The sequence below is a fragment of the Rousettus aegyptiacus genome, unplaced genomic scaffold (assembly GCF_014176215.1).
Source record: "Rousettus aegyptiacus isolate mRouAeg1 unplaced genomic scaffold, mRouAeg1.p scaffold_m13_p_16, whole genome shotgun sequence".
Taxonomy (NCBI): Eukaryota; Metazoa; Chordata; class Mammalia; order Chiroptera; family Pteropodidae; genus Rousettus; species Rousettus aegyptiacus.
The window spans coordinates 32,894,639-32,916,975 of record NW_023416291.1 but is presented as its reverse complement, the minus strand read 5'-3'; the positions used below and the strand labels follow the sequence as shown (position 1 = coordinate 32,916,975).

The window sequence follows — 22,337 nt, the reverse complement described above, 5'->3', positions numbered from 1 at the left end:
GACACTGAGGCCAGGGATCAATGAATTGACAATAAATAAGTACAAGGATGAGACATCAGATGAAGGAAGGGGGGCGGAGTGACCACAGAAATAGGAAAAAATATTGGGGAGGAGAGACCATGCAAAGGGCCAAAGCCCCAGCTGGGATGGCCACTGGCATGGCTGTCCCCACCTGAGTCAGCAGCTTCCCTGGGAGATAGGTCCAGCTGACTGAAGTCATAGCCATAGCCCAAAGCTAGGCCTCTCTGGTCAGTGGGAACTGTTGCCCAGCCCCAGGGCCCAGCTCCTGGGTTCCCATCCAACCCCCTACCTGAGGGTGCACAGAGGACACAGCTGTGAGCTCCACGCTGAATACACCCTTATGGCCATCCACCCAGCGCATGCCCGGAAGTGCCACCTGTGGGAGGGAAAAATGAGGTGGGCACTGGCTGGCCCTCTCCTACCAATTAGGCTGCAGGCCCAGCCATCGCAGACCCTGTGGCCTGAGCATGGCCCTGCCTACGGGAACAGCTGGGTACCAGGCAGGCCTCTAACCCAGCCCAGAGATAGGGGTAGAGGGGATGGGAGGGAGCACTATGGGGTCCATTGAGCAGGCTGGAAGCGGGTATGCTAACAGGGGAACACAATGGATTCCTGGGGTGAACAGTAATTGAAGGGAGTAAATCAGGAGATAGCACGGGGGTTTGAGGCCCCAGGGGCATTAATGAACACCTTGAGGGTAAATGGGAGGGTGACAGCATTCACAGAGGGGGTGTTCCCAAGGGCCCAGGAGACAGGAGTCTGGGGAACCATGGGGGGCCAGGGTGCATACATCAGGTGTGAGCACGGAGTAGCTGGGCGGGGGCTGGTCCACAGACACAGGCAGGCAGAAGGGGCCCGTCCTCAGGCGGCCATGCTGCAGCAGTGGGATCCACTGGGGAGAGGTTGGGAGTCAGGGGTGGGGCCTGGCAGGGCCCAAGAGGGCTGGGGAGGAGGCAGGCAGGCTGGCAGGGGCGCTCACAGTAAAGCCCACAGGAGTCTCCAGGGCAGTGCCAGGCCGCGGCTGGCAGCTGACATGGTAGAAGGTGAAGAGCAGGTGGTGGTTCTCAGTCATGCAGGCTGGAAGACGCAGCTTGAACTCCTCGTAGAACTCAGGGGATCTGGCAGGGCCAGACTGGGGTTCTGCTGGGGGCTGGGATCCCCTGTGCCTGCCCCATCCCCTCAGCTGTGTGGCCCCCCCAGGGCTGCAGGCCCCACTGTTGGGTGCCCCACCAGTGCTCCCAGAACCTGCTCCCCCGCCCATCAGTGCCCCTGCCCCCATGCCACCTACTTGTTGTGGTAGACCACAGGTGTGAAGGCATCCTGGGTGAATTCGCTGCAGCTGGACTTACCAAAGATGACCTGGGGGAGCGGGGGCATGAGGGGCCCACCAGGGACACCCCACCCACCTGCCCCAGGCCCAGCCACTGACCGGCAAGGCCTGGCTGGGGTCCTCGCCTGCCATGTACTGCACTCGCACAGTGAGGTTTCGCACGGAGCCCTGGCGGCTGCTGAAGTTGAGGCTGTGCGGGTGCACATAGAGCAGGTTCCTGTGGGGACAGGGGTGGGGTGGGAGCGCAGGGGTGGCAGAGAGGCTGCTGAAGCTGAGGCTGTGCAGGTGCACATAGAGCAAGTTCCTGTGGGGATGGGGGCGGGGGGGAGGGCAGGGGCGGTAGATGGACAGAAGAAGCTGAGCCTGGGACACAGAACAGTAGCCACAAGGCTGGGACATTGAGGGCCAGGTAAGTGACAATTAGGGGCATAGGCTGGAAATATGACTGGCAGAGAGGGGGACAGATGACAGATGGGCAACCTCAGAGTACAGATAAAGAAACAGTATGGCAGAGAGTGGAAACACAGAGGGACTTTGGGGGCACCAATGAGGCATGATGAAGTAGAGGGTAGGTGACAAATGGGTGCTCAGGGACAAGGTTCCAAGAAGGTGACCCAGGTGGCCAGTGGTCAGGCCTGAGCCCCACCTGGGCTGACCTGCCTCTCACGTGTTCATGCGTCTGACCACTCCTTCCCCCAGGAGAGGCTACTATTTATGCAGCCTGTCTATCATGTGGGAACACTGAGGCTAGAGTCAGAGGTAGAGACTGGGTTGGGGTCAGAGTTCTGCCTCCCTTCCCAGGGGCAACTCTGTAAGCCCCAACCTCCATCTGGGCCTCAGTTTCCCTATTTGTACAACAGGGTCATAGAGCCTCCCAGATAAGCCTCCATAACAATACTAAAGATGCTAAAAATAATGACAATAATTGCACCAAACACTAACAGGGCACCTACTGCGGGCCAAGGTCTGTTCTAAGCACTCAACACAAAACGGTTCATTTACTTCTCAAGGCAGGACTAATGTCACATTATTTTACAGGCAAGGAAACCAAGGCACTTCCCCACAGTCATTCAGGGAGATAAATGGCAGGTAGCATTGATCTGGGACATGTATGGGTCCTGGAGTTGGGCTGCATGGCCTCAAGAGTCTGGCCACCTGCAGCTAATCCCTCAGCTCTCACCCAAGCCAACAAAGGCCCTGGCATTGCAGGTTTGTGGGAAAGGTATGAGACCAGCTACCATAATGGCAATGGAACAACTCCGAGCAAACCAGTGGCACTCATAAAAGCCTCACTATTATTACTATTGTTGTTGTGCTATCCACTGGTGGGGAAACCAAAGCTTAGAGCCTCAGGGTCCACTAGCTTCGCCTGAGCCTGACGTCTCCCAGTGACTCTGGCCCATGCCTGGCCCTGAGCCAAAGCCAGCGTGATCCCAGCATGACCCAGCTGGACAATTCGCCTGATGCAACAGTCTTGCCACCTCCAGACCCTTGCATAACACAGGGCACCCGGCTGGCTAATGATTGGCCAGTGTAAAGGGGGTGTTAGGGCATAAAAGGCAGTGGCTCTGTGATTGCACCCCCAGCCCCTCAGCCATGCCCATGCTTGTACTGTTATGTGCCCTGCTGATGGTTGTCCAGCTTGCCTCTGTGGCCCCCGTGGGCAGCCCAGAGCCAGCAGAGAATGAGGAGCTGACCCTGCTCTTCCATGGGGCCCTTCAGCTAGGCCAGGCCCTCAATGGCACATACAGGACCACGGAAGCACAGCTGATGGAGGCCGGGAGTACCCTAGGCTTCTATGGCCGCACACTGGGGCTTCTGGGGCAGGAAGTCAGCCAGGGCCGGGATGTAGCCCAAGAACTATGTGCAAGCTTGTTGGAGATACAGGTGGGCACTGCAGTTGGAGTGTTGTGGGGTGGGTAGGAGTCTGTGGTGGAGTTATGTCTAGGGTGACCCACTGTTTGGGTTTGCCCAGGAAGAGGGGGTTCCTGGTATATAGTACTTTCAGTGTGAAAATCAAGCAAACAAAGACAAGGTGGTCATCCCACTAACGTCTCACTACTGATCAGATAGATGGAGATGCTCTAAAGCTGCAGGCAGAAGCCACGGCCCGGGCGCTGGGGGAAGTGGCCCAGGGATAGCAGGAGCTTCGGGACAGTGTGCAGCAGCTAGAAGTCCAGCTGAGAAGTGCCTGGCTGAGCCACGCCCACCAAAAATTTGAGGCTTTAAAGGTAGGTGGCTCCCAACCCTGGGGGAGTCAGCACCCGGATTCCCATCCAGAACTTGCTTCTAGAGCAAGTCCCAGAGACACTTCCCTGCCCTTCCTCAGGTCAGCCTCCCAGTATCATGGCCTATACCCTGTGTGATGCTGGGAAAAACTTATGTCCCCTTCCGTGCCTCAGTCTCTCCATTTGCAAATAAAGGTAATAACTGATGTCTCAGAGCAGAGCCATGGATGCAGTGTAGATAAAATACCCAGCATGGGGCTGCCAGGCACATGGTAGGTACTCAATGCATACTAGTAGAGCAATTGGTAACATTTCTCAAGTGTCTAATAAGTACCCAATACTGTTTTATACTCCATATTATGCTCATAAGCTCATGAAGTGAGTGTCATTATGTCCCCATTTTACAGATAGGAAAGTTGAGGCCAGGGAGTGGCAATGACTTACAATGAGGGGGGCAGTGTTGGGCATGGTCAGGTGATGGGAGGTTAGGTGACCCCCAGCTAAGGTTTCTGTCCTGACCCCACGAGCCCGTGCTGACAAGCAGAGCCACGTTGCGTGGGCCCTCACAGGGCACCTGCAGCGACAGAGGCAGGAGATGGTGGCACAGCAGCACCAGCTATGATACAGGAGAGGTGAGCCTGGTAGGGGTTGGGCATGCAGGGCAGCTGGACTGGGGTATGCAGGGTGGCTGGATGGGGGCCTCTCTGCCTTGGCTGAGCCTTGTCTCCCTCCCAGACTGCACAGAGTGGCACCCCCAGCTTGAGCCTGCCTGGAGGAACTGAGGACTAGCCAAGCACCAAGGGGTGCTTTCATGCTCCATGCAGTCCCTGTACAGGGAGGAGCTGCCTGTCAGCTGGGATACACCAGGCCACAGAAGCAGGTGGAGATGCAGGCAGAGATGGCCCCATGGAGGAGGGGCGAAGGAAGGACATGTGCCTCTTCATGCCTAGACACCCCATTAAAGTAAGCAGTGGTGTCTCATCCTGGGCATGTATGTATGGCAGAAGGGGACCTTGCTTTGCATGATGCCTGAACATCCCTTACTCAAGTGCCCAGCTGGGCTCCAGAGGCTGTTACCTGTAGCTGGTGTGGGGAGCATAGACCTCACGGGCGGGGAACTCCAGGATTTCCTTGGTGGGCCGGCCCCTGGGGTCTGGGTAAGGCTTGACGTGAAGCAGCTCCGGGGACAGGCAGAAGTGGGGGTTCTCAGGGGCCGGGGAGATGTCAATCTTCAGCTGGGCTAGGGAGGGGTAGCTGGTTTGCACCTGCCTGGGAGCCTCTGGGCTTCAGAGTCAGGGCTCTACTCTCCCCAATGCTGTTCTTCAGGTGATAAGGCCAGAAGTCGCCCTCAACTCATTTCTTGCCCCCATATTTGATCAGCTCTGCCCACAGAACCAATGTCCTCCCCTCCTACCCCGTCCCCCATTTGCCCCACTATCTGTCTTATTTACTCTGTTTCTAAACTGTGGCCCTTACTAGAAGGTCCAGCCCCTGATGTCAGGGATTTGTCTATCACAGTCACTGCTAGGTCCCCAGGGCTGGACACGGCAGCTGATCAGTGTGTATTTGTTGAGTGACTGTGTGAGAGTGACACCTCTTGTTTACAGGGTGTGCCATGTACCGGTCACAGGCCGTAGACGCCGCAGCAAGGATGACGGGCGCCGCATGTCAGCCAGGAACTTGAAGAGGTCCTCATCGCTGAGCCGCTCTGCTTCCTACACAGGACCCATCCGCTTGAGCTGGGTCCCCACAAGGGGAAACTGGGGTGTGTCCCTCGGTCCCCTTTCCCCAGCCCCCTGCCCTGCGGTCACAACACCTGCTTAAAGAAGTTGGTGACAGTTAGTGTGGCTGGGCGGAAGCCAGAGAAGCTACAGGTATCGTCCCCACTACTCGTCCGGTCTGGGGGCCCTCGACGGCGGCGGTCAGTCCAGGCGGGTCGGCGCTCTAGAAAAGGTAGTGACAGTGATAGATACAGGGGGACAGAGATGAGAGACAGAGGACAGAGACTTGGAGACTCAGCCTGGTACCGAGTTGGGTCAGCAGAAGGTGCCACTTCCCCTTCCCAGTAGCTCCGCCCTCGGCCTGTAAGCCCCGCCTCCTCACCGCCCTCTGAGTCTGAGTCTGGCTGCCCCACGCTGCTCAGGATGTTGGCCAAGTGCACTGCAGTCCAGGCGAAGGGCATGCGGTAGCGGCCCAGGCGGGTGCAGAACTGCTCGGCTGCCAAGCGCAGCTTCTCCAGCTTTTCTTTGTTCTGCGGGGAGACACTCAGACACCCACAGGCTTAGTGCCTCAGGTCTGTTGAACCTAGGATCTGCACTGCCGGTGGCCCCCTCACCACTGGGTCCAGCCTCTACCCAATTACCTTGGCTGTGTCCACCTCCTTCATCACCATGTAAGGCTCACAGCACTCGCTGATGTCCCCCTGCTGTAGCACCTTTTCCAGCTGAGGGACAGGCAGACACAGTGAGTGTTTGTCAGGCCCCCAACCTCCTCACTCACTCCCAACCTCCTGAACCACTCATGAGCCCCCAGGCATCTCATCCAGCTAGAGCTCTTGCTCCAACACCTTCTATGGCTCCCACTGTCCTCAGGATTCAGTTGACTTGCCTGGCCAGCTGCCCCCTCCCCACCTTTAGAATCCACCCCAAACCCAAGGCTCCATATTTTCCCTACATCTACATTTTTCTTTGTTAATATAAGAAGCCACTCCAAGCATAGCTCTGGGCCACAAGAACTGGACTTCAATCCTGACCACTCCGGGCTGTGGGACCCTTATCTGTTCTGTCCCTGTCTGCCCAGCTATAAAACGGGGGCTGTGGCAACCCCACCTCCCAGGGCTGCTGTGAGGACTAAAGGCAACCCCTGTGACACCTGACTGACAGTGATCAGTGCCTACCTATAGCTGCTCAATTAGTGTCATTAGTATAACCTAAATGAACATTTTGGTAAAGAAAATTTGAGTTCACTCCTAGAAATGGAAAATCCCCAATAAATGTGCCAACTACGTCTATCCTCCCCTAACTGAAAAATATCTCAACTTAAAAAATTATTTTAAATGTCTCTCCACATGTGCCAGGATGCCATATCTCCACAGGCTGCCCACTCATGGGTCTTGACTAAGGTGTCACCTCTCCATGACTGAGTCAGAAGCCTCCTCCAGGCTCCATCCACTACCTGTGCTTCCCCTGTGACAGGCCTGATCATTCTTCTTGGGACATGTCTGTTTTCTTCCATGAGAACAGGGACTCTGCCTGTGGCATTCACCATTACCAACCCCTTGCCCAGCCTCAGCAGGCACCTTGATGACCAGGAAGATGTCAGGTGAGGGGTAGGTCACGGAGAAGATGGCAGAGCGGGCCAGGGTAGAGATGGCTGGGTGGGTGCTGTGGGCCCGCAGCAGCCCCTTCATGGAGTCCGAGTTCAGGTCAAAATAGAAGTTCTCTGAGATCTAGGAACACGAGAGGCAGCTGGGCCACCACCTCTAGGAAGCCCACTGTCCTGCAGCGAGGAGGGAGGTGAGGGAAGCAGGGGAAAAAAAGGGCTCTTACCTTCTTTTTCTCCCGTACATCATACAGGGCCAAGATGCCAAAGATGGGCTCGATCTCGATCTCAAACCTGCAGGTGAATGGGGTGATATGGCAGACGCTGCCCCTGACACTCCTGATGTCCAACCCAGCCCCCCCACCCTGTAACTCACAAAGAATCCCGCCTCCCACAACCATGGCCCTTGTTCAGTGGGCATGGAGGCAGCTTTTGGCACAACGATTTATCCCCAAACTTGAAATTCTCAACTCCTAGGCCTCCCTGTCTCCCCTCCCTGGGATGTCCTCTGCCATCTTTGCCACCCTGGGCTCAGTCCTGACTTCACTTGCCTGAACGGCCACTGTAACCACCTCCCTGTCTCACTCACCATGTATCTTCTAAGGAAGCATCTTAAAATTTTAAATTCGAGGCTCCCCACTGCCCTGAGAACAAATTGCTGCATGGCCCGGCCTTGCCCCACTCACCTCTTAGCCTCATTTTCCCCTTCTCCAGATGTCTCCCTGCCTTTGTGTGTGCTACACATCCCTACCTAGACAGCCCTGCGTAGTCATCCCATGGTTACATGTTTTGTACACAATAGGCACTCAGTGAGTGTTCGTTGAATTACTGAATGAGCCCACAGAGCTGGTTCCCAACCCTCGTGCTTGTGGGCAGGCAGACCACCTAGGCCTTAAGTCAGACTTGGCCTCCCTTTCCTGCCCTCATCCAGCCAGGAACTCAGGATGGGGAGGGGCAATGCTGGGCTTGGGTCCAAGGCCACATCCTGTTCAGCTCCGCTCCCACGCACTTCTGGCTGCTCTTTGGAAGCTGCTGTGGAGGTGGCCTCAGGCAGTTGGAAGCCAGTTCCAGGGTCACCAGCACCCCCTCCAGCCTGGGTCCCAGCAACAGAGTGGGTGAGTGCTGGGCTCCTGGACGAACAAGTTGTGCGACCTTGGGCACAATGACTTTGTCACTCAGTGCCTCAGTTTCCCCACTGTGCCCATCTTACAAGGTTGTGGTGAAGATTAGAGTTAATATAGGTGAAGAGCTGAGAACAGAGCCTGGTACACAGTTGGCATTTAAGGACTGGTGACTTTGAACAGCAAAAAAGGAAGTCTTATTTCCTGCCCAAAATCCCATGGGAGGCCTCGCAGGTCTCAAGGTTGCATGGTAATGGCATGGTTCTCGTAGTGAGCAACCAAGAGTGTGCCACACCAGAACCCATGTCGTCCCCTTGCATCTCTGAAGGGAGGGGCGGTTCAGCACACTCACTTAAGTGACAGACACTTGACCAGGATCCTCTGTCCAAAATGTTCACGAGGTGGCTCTGGGTGGATGCAGCGTTCCACAGCCTCGTCCTGAGAAGAGCCAAGGGGACAGCTGGGACACATTCTCCAAGAAAAGCTTTGAATGCATGGCCTAAGACAAATTATATCCCCAGCCTGACTAAACTTCGTGTAGTCTCTTTCCTCTGAGCCTTTGCATATGCTGTTCCTCCTTCCTGGAATGCCTTTCTTCTTCCCTCCTCATCTGACTGATGCTTGCTCATCATTCACGTCGCTGCTTAGCTGACACTTCCTCCAGGAAGCTTTCCCTGACCCCTGAGGACTGGGTAGGCACCTCCTCCAAGTGCTCACAATGCCCTATTGCAATAGGCCATGTGGCTGGGACACTGAGGGCCACATGAAAGACAATTACCAGTACCTCCTCATGGCACTGCTCCAACTAGGTTGTAATCATCTGGTAGGAAGGCCTCTCTTCCACTAGACTGTGAACTTGGGGGACAGAACTAGGTCTGTCTTGTTCATTGCTATATCCCCAGTGCCTGCCATATAGTAAGCACCCAAACATGTCAGTTGAATAAATGAAGCATACAGAAGGCATCTACTAAAATTGGGTTGGATAAATGTAGACACATGCAAAAAGCATTCGATTACAGAGAGGTACCCAGTAAGCACTGATTGAATAAATACTTGAGTGTATAGTAAGGACTCGATAAATGGTTGAATGAAAACACAGGTAGATACACTAGGTGCCCAATAAAATTTGGTTGGATAAATACAGGGGTGTCCAATAAAAACCATTGAATAAAAATACAGCATATACACTAGGTACCCAATAAATGATGTTGGTTAGATAAATATAGGCATATATATTAGGTGCTCAATAAATATTGGTTGGTTAAATTCTGTTTAAGAGAGGACTATACAGTAGGTATACAATAAGAATTGATTGAATCAATATGGGGGTATATACTGAGGCATCCAATAAAACCCATTGAATAATGTAATAATACAGTAGGTACCAAGTACACATTGGTGGGATACCATATAGGGATACACATCAGTTGGACGGGTATTGGCTTCAGGGCCTGTGCAGGCACCCACCTCATCTGGTGCGGGGTAGAGGGCAAGCAGGGCACGGGGCCGGTGCTGCTGGCGCAGGACCTCATTGCGCCGATCCACGTCCTCGGGCGCCGTGCGCTCCAGCAGGGAGGGCAACAGTGAGTCAGCTGCTAAGTTCCTCAGGTCAAAGATGCCAGAGGCACCACTGCTTCGTGGAGTGTCCTCTGGAGAGCCAGAGGAGTGCCGAGGGTCATCCTGACAGTGGAGAACATGCAAGCACTGAGTGCCAATTGGATGCACCTTCATTCCATTTGGGTGAGACACTCCTCATGCCCATTCTAGAGATGGGGAAGCTGAGGGCCATGGAGTGGAGTCACCACCACAAGCATCGCCTAGGTGCTTTGATGACTCTCTTTTGAGAAACTTCTGTTTGTCATGCCTCCCTCCTTTATCACTGTTAGGAAGACTACTCCTATCGCCATGTTTTGGGCTTCCCATGATTCTCATCAGGCCAATTAGAACATAATATCTACCAGCCGGAGGGATTGGCTCCACGGTAAGGACACACCAGAGCTGGGCCAATGAGAACCTTCCCTGGGACTTTGCTCACTGTTGCCAGGGGAGGGAGGGTTTTTCCTACTAGAATTGTCACTCTAAGGGCCTCAGTTTTTCCAACTACATCTATAAATAGTAACAATGGAAGTAATGACAATAATTCTTGGTATGATTATTATTGGTATCAAGTAGCTGCTCAATAAATGTTGGTTGACAAAAATAGGCCCAAGACCCAGTGTGCCAGTGAAGGCCTGCTAATCGACTTTCTGTGCCTTAGCTTCTTTACTTGTAACATAGATGCAGTGGTTGCCCTTCCTCACAGGATGAAAGATGAGGATAAGTATAAAGCATTTAGTATACATAAGCACTTAATAAATATTTATAATTATTACCCTTAACTTTTCACTTATAGGGCTGATACATTTCCTTTTGGGTTGAGACTATTTGGGTCATTTCCTGTCACATGTGACTGAGACCTGGGGCCAGAGTCCACGCACATACCCCTGTGGTGACCCCCACGTGAGGCTCCCTCACCAAGTCCTCCAGGCCAGACTTCTCGTCCCCAGAAGCGTCCTGCTCAAAGACCTGGCGGGTGAGGCCCTTCTGCCGCTCTCGCTGGGTCTCTGTGGTGATGGGACTGTACGCTGCACTCAGATGCTGGTACCTAGGAAGAGGCGGGGCTGGGTGGGTAGCAGGCACCAGGCCTCCTCAAGGCTTACTGATGCCCCGACCCACCTGCAAGGCCATCCACCCACCCTATGCTCCATCAGAGAAGTTTGGCTCTCCTTGCAGGGACAGTAGGCAGATAAGCAGGAGGAGGACTGGCCACAGACCATGGGCTCTTCTGGGCTCAGACAGGTCTCCTGACCCTCCATCCTGAGCTGCCCGCAGCCAGACCCACCTTCTATGGGCGATGATCCAGTCCTCTGTGTACATCTCCACCGCAGCCCTCACCTTGGCGTCCAGCTTTCTGCACAAAATAAAATCAGGGTAAACAGAAGCAGAGACCTGGTGCTAACCCTTCCAGTGATCCCTTCTGCCTGTTTCAGAGATAGGGAGATAAGGGTTCAGAGAGGGAGGGTAACTTGTCTGAGGTCACACAGAGGAGCCAGGAGTTGAATTCGGGGCTGTTGGGAGCTTGATGGGAAAGGGGGTACTGACAAAGGGGCGGGTGCATGGAGGTGGAGTGGAGTTATGCACAGGGAGGGCCTGGGGCTGAACCCACTCATCCTCGGGGATCCCGGGCTCTGTGGTCCGGCACTCCCGGGGCTGCAGCAGCAGTTCCACGTCGTCAGCTGGAAACTCGACTAGGTCCCGGAGGGGCCCAGGCTCAGCATCTGGTGGCTGGCTCAGTAGCACGTCCTCAAAGTCTAGGGGCTCGATGACTTCAGTCAGTGGGACCTGGGTTGGAACAAAGTGTCTGTGACCCCTGCCCTGGGCACTAGGAGTTGGGGGCAAAGGGTGAGTGTGGGGTTGGGCTGGCCTCAGACTCGAATAAGAAGGCGGTGGGAGCCATGGTGGGTGCTGGAGCTGCAGAGGTTCCCTGGCAGGCAGTGACCTCAGACTCTCCTTCCCCCCTCTCCCCCCTGCAGCTAAGCCCATCCCACCCATTTCCAGACAGGAAATCACACCCTGGGCCTGGAAGGGCAGGGAACTAATGGTGGAAGGAAAAGCCTGTTGAATGCAGCAAAGAAACAGACAATTCCTAAGGCTCTGTGGCCAGATGGCCCCACCCACTCCCCTCTGTAGCCCAACGTACTTCCCATCCTCCAGCCTGCCTCCCCATCCCCATCTGGGTGGTCCAGGCAACAGGAGGCCGGGACATCAGGCTGGAGCCCCTCCCCCCTGACCACCCACAGGGCTACCTCCCCCTCCCAGGAAGCAGCTGCAGAGAGAGGGACAACCCTCTCCGCTCTCAGGGAAGCAGGAATAGGGGCAGTGCTCTGGCCAGGCCAAGGACCCCACCCCTGACAAGGCTAGGTCCCTTCTGGTGAAGTCGCCTCAGTTTCCCCATAAGACAGAGCAATGGTAGGAGAGGTGGTGGGACAGAGCCCAGCTCCACCAGAGGGCAGGGTCTGGGGGGTAGGCACCTCCCAAACACTTACCCCCAGGGAGCTGCTGCAGTGCCTGCTGGAGTGGGGAGAGCCACTGCGCTCCCGGGACACCTGCTTCCGCACCTCGGCCGCCACTGTCCTGTGGGGACAGGAAGGGGACTAGTGGAGGCAGGAAAACTTAGGCAGCAGCGCCCTGAGAACCTGGGTTTCAGAGCCAACAGATTCCTTATGTGAGAAGAAAATCCAGGATATGAAAAGCAAAAAGCAGGCCACAGGCCAAGAGAACCCAGGCTTTGGGATCCACAGATCTCAGCCTGCAAGTCCCAGGAGTGTGGCGGACACATAGCCCCACGCCACCCCTGCCCCAGGCTGGGCCTGGAGTCCTTCCAACCCCCCTTCAAGCATATATGGTAGGAACTGCCACTGGGAAGGGCCTGAGAGGTCACAGAGCCCTCTTCGTCCAACCTCCCACCCCAAGTCCTACCAGGGATCTGAGTCCTACCTGCCAGCCCTCTGGTTTCTGCTTTCTTGTCTAGGGGACCTCTGTCTACCCTGACCTTGGGGTCCTCCAAATATATCCTACCATGCAGCTCATCCAGAATGTGTGCCCCATCTCATGCTTGCTAGGGGACCTTGGACAAGCCACTTCTGCCTCTAAGCCTCAGTTTACCCATTTGCAGCTGCCCTGACATCACAAGGCTGCTGTGGGAGATGAGCAGGGGCCTGGCATTCAGCAGGCACTCCACACATGCATGTTCTCAGGGAGTCTGAGGAGAGACTGACCACGTGTAAGAGGCCAGCTTGATTCTCAGAGCACACCTCGTAACCAAGGTCAGGGCTGTAGCCTTCCTGGGTCAGCTGCATCTATGCTGGCCTTCAAAGTGGAGGAGGATAAGGGTGAAGGAGCAAGACCCACAGGGAGGGGGCCGGAATCCCCCAGGCCCTCAATTCCTTCAGAAGAGTTGGAAAGGAAGGGAAGGACAGAGAGCCACAAAGTTATCCGGGGAACAGTGTGCCAGGTAGAGGAACAGCAAGTGCAAAGCTCTCGAGGCTGGCTTTGAGCATGGAGACCCCTGGGCCCTGGGATCTCTGTGAAAGCAGGAGCCAGGACTGTGTGGTTCCCAGAGAGGTCCCAGTGCTGGATCCTACATATAGCAGGTGCTCAATAAATGCTTTTATTTTTGATGGAATTAGTGAATCCCTCCAAATCTCCCCTTTGGCCCGCCCTTCTTAAATTCTTTGTAAATTGGAGGAAGCCTCAGACTTTTTAGCTGTGTGGCTTTAGGCAGCTGGGACACCCTTTCTGGGCCTGGATCCTTCTTAAAATTGAGAAGGCAATTGCCTGGGTGTTCGGCCTCCCTTCTGCTTCCCACTTTTCTGTGTGCTTAGAAATTTTCATATAAAAAGTTGTGCCCCCCCAAAATACCATGGGCCACCAGGGAGATGGATGAGTGTGGTGGGGGATACTGGGGCCAACTGGGAACCTTGGCCCCATCGGAAAACCTCCAATTTCAAATCCATGTGGGTCAAACAAAACTTGACCATGATCCTGATCCAGCATGGGGCCTCTGGTTTGGGACCCCAGTCTCATTCCTTTCATGTCCCTGTATTCTATTTATTTTCTGTCAGCTGTCCCTAAGTCTTGCTTCTATTGGCTGGGGGTGTGGGGTGAGGGAAGAACTTTTAGGATATTCAAAGGGTGTTCAAAATTAGGAATTTGTCTTCAAATTCCCAAAATCGGGGCTGACTCCTCTAGAAGCCTGGGCTGGGCATACAGGGGCTTGGGGGGTAATTTACAAAAGAGGCCGGAACAGGGGACCTGTCTGCGCCCTAGTCCCAGCTGTTCTGCAGCTGCTGCCCCAGAGCAGGGAGAGGGGAAGAGGGAGGGCTGGAGCTCCTGCTTCATTTGTCATTGGGTTTGGAGAGAGGCCTCTGGAGTTGGAAAAGGACAGGTTCGCAATGCTATGGCCATGGGGGCCAGTTGCTGAGTCACAGAGCTCTGCATTGGAGCTGGATAAGAGTAGATGACTGACCAACCCTCTGTGGACCTCTGAGCTTGGGGGACAGTACTCACACCTTATTGAGCTTGTCTGGGTGTAGATATGTGCTCAATTAAGGCTTATTGTCACCATGTTGCCTCAAAGAAGATCTTGGGAAACTGGAATTCTGGTGCTGTTTTTGATACCAAAGGTGAGGGAGGCTCAGAGAGGGGTCGTGACCCACCCAGGTGCAGCCTAACATAGCAGCACCAAAATCGAACCCTGGCCAGCCGGAGGTCCAAGTCTGTGTGCCTCAATGCTAGCCATTCCACATCACCCATAAGGAAGAGCAGGGCCAAGAACAGGGGCTCTAGAATCTGCCTTGTCCCTGCCCACGTGCACCCTGGGTTATAGCAATTGGTGAGATAAACCCTCCCAAAGTGAGAAGTTGACAGCCCTATGTGACATTAAAGAGAGGCTCAGAGGGGAAAGATGGAGCATTATTGGGAATTCATGTGAGACTGTGGACCTCACTCTGGGGGTGGACAGATGAGAAGAGGTCTACCCAGGGGAGGAGGATGGTAAAACCAGAACAAGAATGACAGAAGCCTCAGATGCTATGTTCTTCCCACTTGTGCCAAAAGTGAGGGAAGAAAATGAATCTAAATAAAACCACAAAGAAATTCCTCTTCACACCCCACCCCACCCTCCTTTGCTGGCAGAAAAATTTAAAGACAAATAATATGAGTGCCAGTGATGACATGGAGCAATGGGAACTCTTACATACTGGTGGTATACAACCCCCAACCCACGGAAAACCATCTGTAATTACCAAGGAAAGCTGAGGATATGCCAATACAGCAATTCCACTCGGAGGTGTATCTACTCAGAAGGGAACACATAGCTGAGAATGTTTGAGGCAGCCCTGATTGTGACAGTCCCAAAGTGAAACAACTCACGTGTTCCTTGACCAAAGATGGAGAATGCACAGGCAGGGGAAATACTGTGCAGCGATGAAAAGGACAAACTTGACCGCAGGCAACGGGCCAGATGAGCCCTCCTCCTGACATTATGCTGGGTGAAAGCTGGGTCCACAGAACTCAATATCCCACAGGATTGTTTATACCATGCTCTAAACAAACAAAACTAACCCACAGCGGACAAGGAGCAATCTTGGATGGAGAAACTGTAATGTAAGTGAGGAAGTGACGGTAGCCGCCATCAGCACGGCAGTACTGAGTGGCAGAACTAGGTCCAGGTCAGGAGGGGCTGTTGCAGTGGGGAGGCCGGGAAGGTGGAGACAGCCCCTGTCTCGACCTAAGTTACTTTTTCCCTGGCATTTGTTTGATAATGACTCTAAACTTTGCACTTTTCTGCATGTATGTCATACATCACAATTTTTTAAAAGGTAAAAAGTAACATTATATGCATGTGCTCATGTGTCCAGACATATTTTGGGATGGGGCAGGAGGGAACCACCCCCTTGAAATCCTACAGGTACCTTTGGAATTTTGCCAATGTCTGTTTCATGGCCCTCCACCAGTCCAACAAAGCATTGTCTTTAAATGAGAAACACAGACTGCCCAAACACATATCAGACCACTGAGGACAGAATGAAGTCGCTGCTATCAGACACCCAGCAGGAATGAACAGAACCACTTGAGGATATGTGGCAGCAGGAGGAGGCACTGTTTCCAAGATGGTTCTGAGCTCTGTGATCACACTCCTGGGCTCATTCCTCAAGAGACCCTAGGCAGTGACCTAGCCACTTTGAGTTTCAGTTTCAATAGTTATCCCTATGTCAAGGGGCTCCGGTGACAAACAAGCGAAATCCCACACGAGGACCAGCATGTGATAAGACAGACAGTTCAGAGATATAGATATAACAACATAGAAATTGCCTAACTACTATGCCCCACGTCACATCTCTCTGTTCAGAACTCTTCATGGCTCCTACCTCACTCAGGATAAACGTTAAAGTCCACCCCACAATCTGCGAGGCCCAGCATAAGCTGCTCTCACTGTCCACTTCCTCCTCTTACCAATCTGGCTGGCCCAGATGATCTGTGAACACACTGTGCCTGCTGCTGCCTCAGGGCCTTTGCACTAGCCCTTCCTTGTGCTTGGACCCCTTTTCTCCCACATGTGGACATGGACCCTGCCCTCACTTCCTTCAGATCTTTCCTTAAATGTCACCTTCTTATGTGAGAATTCCTGACCCACCTCCCATTATCTAAAATAGCCCTATCTCCCTTCTCTGCCTGTGTGTTCCCACAGCACTTATCACTAACAAATAATCTACCTTATTGTGCTTTCTGTCTGTCTCTCCTACAGTATCTGCCCCCAAAGGTGGGATCCTGTGTCTCCATCAGGCCAGCACCAGACCCACAGGGCAGCTTTTTCACCTGGGTGTGGCCAGGACAGGTCCCCTGGGGAGACGACCCCGGAGCAGATTCTGACCCCTTTGTGGAGGCAAAAGGCTCAGCTGGGCAGAGGCTCTTCATTCCCGGGTCTGACATCCCCCTCCCAGGCCAGGTCGCACAATCTCCAGTGCCCACGGAAATGGATCCCCCAGCGCCTGGCGCCTGTCCCCTCCCCTGTCTGTCCACCAGCTGGTTGTGTCCCCAACCCCCACCCTGCATTCAATCACCCGCCCATCTCCAGCGCGACCAGCCGCTGCTAGGAGAGCCTGAAGCAGAGCTGGGGACCGGGTGTCCCCTGACCCCGACAGCTGGACACGGTGCCCTGGCGAGGGAAGAGCACGCGAAACTTCCCGAGGGGATTCAAATGCCGCTAGGAACACCATCCCTTTTCCCAAATCCCAGCGCCCCCCCCCCCAAAAAAAAAAAACCAGAGGATGGAAGGCAAAGCCACTCCCCACTCCCGAGCTCTCGGGTTTGGGGACCGAGGAGAGGCCGGGAGGTAAGAAGGGGTCGCGGAAGGTGCCTGGCTCCCTCTTTCCTCGCACCGCCGCCTCCAGGAAGGCCCCCAGGACACGCCTCCACGGTTCCGTCGGCTCTGAGGGCGGGCGCTAGACGCTACTGCGCTCGCTGTCCGGCCGCGACCCCTAGCCGGGATCCCGCCGCCCTCCCTGTGTGTCCCCCTGGCGGACCTGGCGACGGCGGAAGGGGCTTTACTGGGGGGCGCCCCGGCGGGGTTGGGCTGGGCCGACCCGGGGCGGGGCTCGGACACGTGGGGTCGCCGGGAGGGCACTCTGCGGCCGCGCTACCTGTTGATCTTGTGCGCGAAGGCGCGGCGCTCGGCGGCCGCCATAGTGCCCCGCGTCCAGCTGCTGCCACCGCCACCGCCACCGCCGCGCGGACCGTCCCTGTCGCGGACGCTGCCGCCGCGTCCTGGCTCTCGGCAGCCGGGCTGGGCGGGGCGGGGCCGGAGCGGGAGGCGGGGCCCTTCCGGGTGCCCCGGTCGCTCCGTGCTGCCCCTGCCGGCCGGAGGGGCGCGGTCCCCCTGTCGCCCCCGCGCCCTTGGGGCCGAAATGGGAAAACTGAAGTTCCGAGGGGAGAGGGCAGGAAAGGAGCTGGAACTGAGACCCGGGGTGGTGTGGGGGCGGGATCTCGGACTCCGGGGGAGGCTTATTCTGCCTTCTGACTAACAAAACCATAATCACCATAATAAGTATAATCTCGAGTCATTTTACAGATGAGTATAATCTCGAGTGTTTATTAAACGCTGCCCTGAGGTTCACACGTGCGAATGGAACTCTCATTTGTCCCATTTTACAGATGAGTAAACTGAGGCACGGAGGTGTTGGGGCGCTTGCCCAGGCCTGATGTGGGGGTGTTTTGGCTCATCTGTGGTCTCAGCTCTCTCCCCAGTGGCCCAACGCAGCAGTCTTGGAAAATTATCCAGCGCCACTCATTCCGGATGTGACGATGCCTGTTCACCGCTGTCTCGCCGGGGCAGATTCCTCCTCCTGATAGCCCTACCAGCCTTGTCCTAGGGAGATATGAAATTGAGAAACACTAGAGCACAGCCATTCCATTTGCATGTGTTGTTACCACCCTTTCCTGTGAGTGGATGCTGTTGTTATCCCTCTTTTACAGATGAAGAAACTGAGGCCCAGAGAAGCAGCGACTTGCCCCAGTTGCCCAGTGGATCAGTGTCATATCCTGAGCCCTCAGGAGAGAAGCCTGGATTGTGGGGGAACCCTTATACTCTGCCACTTAGCCCTAGGTGGGTGAGGGCACAGCAGGGTTGGTCCCAGCCTGGCATGTGACATGTGCATGTGTGTCAGCAGCCTACACACCTGCCAGAGTGGTCCAGCCACTTTGGCATGGGAGATGCCAGTTGTGACCCGCCAATCACTCCCTGCTGCGCCCCGCCCCAAGTCACCCTTACCCCAACCTGCAGCCTCCCAGGCTAAAGTCCCTGCCTCATGTCTTATGCTGCTGGGAGCAGGCTGAGCAGGAAACATGCAGATGAGCAAAGATTAGCACGTTTCTCCCCACCCCTCTGCCTCATTCCAGTCCAGCCCCTTCAGGCCTGGTGTCCTGGCTCCGCCTTCGCCCTGTACAGTTTGTTACCCCCTCGGTGACCAGAAGGAGCCTGGGAACATCTGAGTCGGGCCACGTGCTTCCTCTGCTTAGAATCCTCCACGACTCCCACCTCATTCAGGATAAAAGTCAAAGTCCTTACCGTGGCCCACGAGGTCCTGCACAATCTGCCCTTTTCACTTCCCTGTCCTCCCATCTTCCCTTCCTCACACTCCAGCTGCCACTTCCTTGACGTTTCCCTAAACACTGGCACATAGCTCCACCTTTGCGTGTGCTGTTCCCCTTCCCACAGGGGTGGCCATCATCATCTCCCCCTGCAGAGGAGGAATCTGAGGCCCAGAGAAGCAGAGTGACTCGCCCTGTATCCCCCAGTGAATCAGTGAAAGATCTGTGATTCCAAATCTGTGACCCAGAGAACCTGACCCCAAAGTGCTTGTCTCTAAATACCAGCCAGGTCCCAATCCGGGCCGGGCTGTGTGAACCAAGGTAAATGTCTTAACTTCTCTAGTCTCCATTTCCTCTTCTGCTCCAGGACAACTTGTTGTCAGGCATAGGAGCACCACGCTCCAGGCCTCATGGGGGCTGATTCCACACTGGAGCGGATGGGGACCATGAGCTCAGCAACTCCAAATCCTGTGGAAACGTGACCGCGATGGTTCCTCCGATTAGAGGCCCTGCCTAGCTGCCCGGAGCCCAGCACCACCCCAGTGCCTGCCAGACCTGATCAGCGAGGCAGTTCCTCTTCAGGATACCTATGGGTCTGACTCAGCCAGGTGGGACTGGGGTGACCCAGATAGCTGCTCAAACATAGGCCAAGCTTGGTGGGGACTTTGGCCTACTTTGGCTGCTGTGGGAGAACAGACTGAATGTGAGGGTGGGGACCTGCAGACCTGGGAGGAAGGACTGTACTGATTCAGGCAGATGATGACCAGACTGGGCAGGGGTAAGCCTAAGGAGATGGCCAGAAGTACGTGGATTCTTGCGATCAACTTGCTGGCAAGTTGAACATCTGCGTGAGCAATGGGATGGAATTGAAGACCATCTCTCTTCACACCGATGCTGAGTACTGGTCCCTCTGCCTGGAATGCTGTTCTACCCACTCCTCATCTGACCCCTTCTCCATCCCTTAAATCTCACCTTGGACGTTCTTGCCTCCCACAGCTGCCTTCATGTCCCTTGTTACATGCCCTGTATCCAAGTGGCCAGGTTATCTGTCTCCAAGAGGTCCCCAGTACATGGCACATAGTTGACACTCCATAAATATCTATTTCTGGCCTCTGTCTTTTGTTTTCCTGATTTGCTGTCAGTGCTTGTTCCAGGACTTCACTATTGGAATCAGTGGAGCATTATAACGTACTTTCTTATCTTTGTGCGCACGCGCACACACACACACACATATGCCAGGGGTGGGGGAGGGTATGTATGCAGCTGCTTATAGACCCTTCCACAGGCCATGTCCTCTGCCAGGAGCACCATTTTCCCTACCGCCCCCCCCTCCCCATTTTGTTTTGTTTTTTTTTAGGCTAGGCACCCCTTGATTGCAAGGACCTTGTCAGCTTACAATCCCTTATTTTTTTATTTTTTACACCTGCAGCATCTGGTCTTCCTAGGTGGTCTCCCATCCAAGTACTAACGAGGCCTGACCCTGCTTAGCTTTCAACATTAGACGGGATCAGGCTTGTTCAGGGTGGCATGGCTGTACACTTCCACCGATTCTTTACCTGAATGAACTCCTCTTTGTGGACCGCCTCTCCTGCCCAAGCTGGGACCATAGCTCCTCCGGGCCCCCTCCCACTTGGCCCTGGGTTTTTCAACACAGCCCTGACCACCCTCAGTTGAAACTGCATGGTTCCATGTTGTTTCTTTCCCCACTTGATTGTCAGCTCTATCAGAGCAAGAATTCTGTCACTGCTGTGTCCCCAGCACCCAGCAGAAGACTATGAGAGGTGCTCAATAAAGAATGAATGAGGCAGAGTGGGACAGGGGTCTAGTGGTCAGAGGACTCTGATGTCTCCCTGTCCCCTGGTGCCTCCCATTTCCACCACCGGGATGGTGGGAGGACCTGGCCTGGTGTCAGAGTGATCAATTCCTTGGCTTCCCAAACAGGGGGGTGGGCAGCAGGTGGTGGTGGTGGTAGTAGGGGGACTAAATGTGGGTGCCCACTGCCCTCTGGAGCTTGTGGTGGGAATAGCAAGACCACCCAGCCCAAAGCTCTTGCCCTGGCACAACCACCCCTCCCCCGCTCTCCTGCCCACAGGCCGCGAACCCTCTCACCACAAGGAGAGGTGAATGTGGGGAGCAAGCAGGTGAGATGAGGTGGGGGGGCGGAGAAAGGTACAAGGGATACCAATTCAGTAAGTATCTCCTGAGCACCTGCTGACGGCAGGTTTCAGCTAACTCCAGAAGTGGTGTCATCATCCCTGGTCATCAACCTACAGGTGTGGGAAACTGAGGCTGAGAGAGGAGCAGCCATTGGCCTAAAATCAAACAGTGGAGTCATAGGACTTGAACTGGGTCCATTGTGTTCAGGGAAACCTCTCCCCTGATTCTTCAGATGCATTTTGGCAATTTGGCAAATCACTTGATGAATGAATAAATGAATAAGTGCTGTCAGTGGTGAGTTCAGAGTAGGAACGGTCACAAGCAGGACCTGGAGTCTAAAGGACCTAGATTCCAGTCCTGGCTTGTCCACAGCCAGGCTGGGTGACGTGGGGCCATGCTGGCTCCAGTTTCCTCATCTGCAAAATGTGGAGTCTACGCTCTGAGCTGGCTCAATGGGGCTGAGATGGGGGCTCGAGAGGTGTTGTCAGAAAAGCACAGAACCAAGGAGACTCTGAGCACAGAACCCAGGGAGATGCTGCCTTGTCAGATTGTTTTTCCTACTACTTCTAGAGTGGAGGAAGGAAGCCAGAAACTGAATGGGGTGTCCTGCCTTTGGGAGTTTAAATCACAAAAACAAAGACTGGGCCTAGAGAGGCCAGAGGGGCAGGCCACAGGCTTCCTGTTTGTCTTTGAACAGATGGCCCAGCCACCGGAAGCTTGTCTGTCTGGATGCTTATCCACTGTCCCTGGAAATTACTCCTTATCCCTTTTGGTGACACCTCTGTCTAGTTTTGCTCTCACCACATCCCAAAGTCCTGGGAGTCGTCAAGTGTATAATGACATGTATCCACCATTGTGGTATCATACAGAATAGTTTTACTGCCCTAAAAAATCTTCTTGTCAACCCCTCTTCCCGAACCCTTGAGACCACTGTTCTTTTATTCGTTCATTCATTCATTTATATTTTTAATTTATTTATTTTTATTATTTGTTTATTTATTTATTTATTTCAACAAGGCAACCCTTGGTTGACCTCACAGATTGCAAGGACCTTGTCAGCTTACAATCCTTTATTTATTTGTTTGTTTGTTTGTTTGTTTTTGCATCTATAACACCTGGTCTTTCTAGGTGGTCTCCCATCCAAGCACTAACCAGGCCCAACCTTGCTTAGCTTCTGAGATCAGACATCGGGCTTGTTCCAGGTGGCTTGGCTGTAGACAAGACCACTGTTCTTTTTTATGTCCCCATAGTTTTGCTTTTTCCAGAATGTGACAAAGTTGGAATCGAATAGCATTTAGTCTTCTCAAATTGAAGATTTTCACTTACCAATATGCATTTAAGGTTCCTGCACGTCTTTTTATGACTTGAGACCTTCTTTCTTTTTCTTGCTGAATAACATTCCAGGAAGGCATTATATCCATCATTACTCAGGCTGCAATATGGGATCATATTCTCAATCTCTTTTGGTGG

At 54.2% G+C, this 22,337-nt stretch overlaps 2 protein-coding genes across 17 annotated transcripts in view; one reads left to right on the top strand and one right to left on the bottom strand.

Annotated features, from left to right (window-relative positions):
* The window catches only part of DOCK6 (dedicator of cytokinesis 6), a 38,103-nt gene extending 20,697 nt beyond the window's left edge, over positions 1 to 17,406 (bottom strand). For all 16 annotated transcript variants that reach the window (XR_004954910.1, XR_004954911.1, XR_001597949.2 and 13 more), the window contains exons 1-19: positions 17,264 to 17,406; positions 12,107 to 12,194; positions 11,227 to 11,402; positions 10,903 to 10,971; positions 10,536 to 10,665; positions 9,489 to 9,701; positions 8,374 to 8,459; positions 7,128 to 7,194; positions 6,878 to 7,027; positions 5,942 to 6,022; positions 5,683 to 5,830; positions 5,396 to 5,523; positions 5,201 to 5,294; positions 4,657 to 4,819; positions 1,451 to 1,568; positions 1,310 to 1,380; positions 1,001 to 1,139; positions 812 to 913; positions 311 to 397 (exon numbers count right to left, since the gene is read on the bottom strand). Coding sequence is in view for 13 of the 16 variants with exons in the window: in XM_036233695.1 (XP_036089588.1) it covers positions 311 to 397; positions 812 to 913; positions 1,001 to 1,139; positions 1,310 to 1,380; positions 1,451 to 1,568; positions 4,657 to 4,819; positions 5,201 to 5,294; positions 5,396 to 5,523; positions 5,683 to 5,830; positions 5,942 to 6,022; positions 6,878 to 7,027; positions 7,128 to 7,194; positions 8,374 to 8,459; positions 9,489 to 9,701; positions 10,536 to 10,665; positions 10,903 to 10,971; positions 11,227 to 11,402; positions 12,107 to 12,194; positions 17,264 to 17,307 (2,154 nt within the window). In the remaining 3 variants the exon portion in view is untranslated. The remainder of the gene's footprint in view (positions 1 to 310; positions 398 to 811; positions 914 to 1,000; positions 1,140 to 1,309; positions 1,381 to 1,450; positions 1,569 to 4,656; positions 4,820 to 5,200; positions 5,295 to 5,395; positions 5,524 to 5,682; positions 5,831 to 5,941; positions 6,023 to 6,877; positions 7,028 to 7,127; positions 7,195 to 8,373; positions 8,460 to 9,488; positions 9,702 to 10,535; positions 10,666 to 10,902; positions 10,972 to 11,226; positions 11,403 to 12,106; positions 12,195 to 17,263) is intronic.
* ANGPTL8 (angiopoietin like 8) lies at positions 2,946 to 4,662 on the top strand. Its single transcript, XM_016153648.2, is given in 4 exon segments — positions 2,946 to 3,238; positions 3,421 to 3,586; positions 4,107 to 4,196; positions 4,199 to 4,662. Coding segments are annotated over 4 exon segments (564 nt in total). The 5' UTR covers positions 2,946 to 2,947; the 3' UTR covers positions 4,216 to 4,662.
* Positions 17,407 to 22,337: the final 4,931 nt, after the last annotated feature.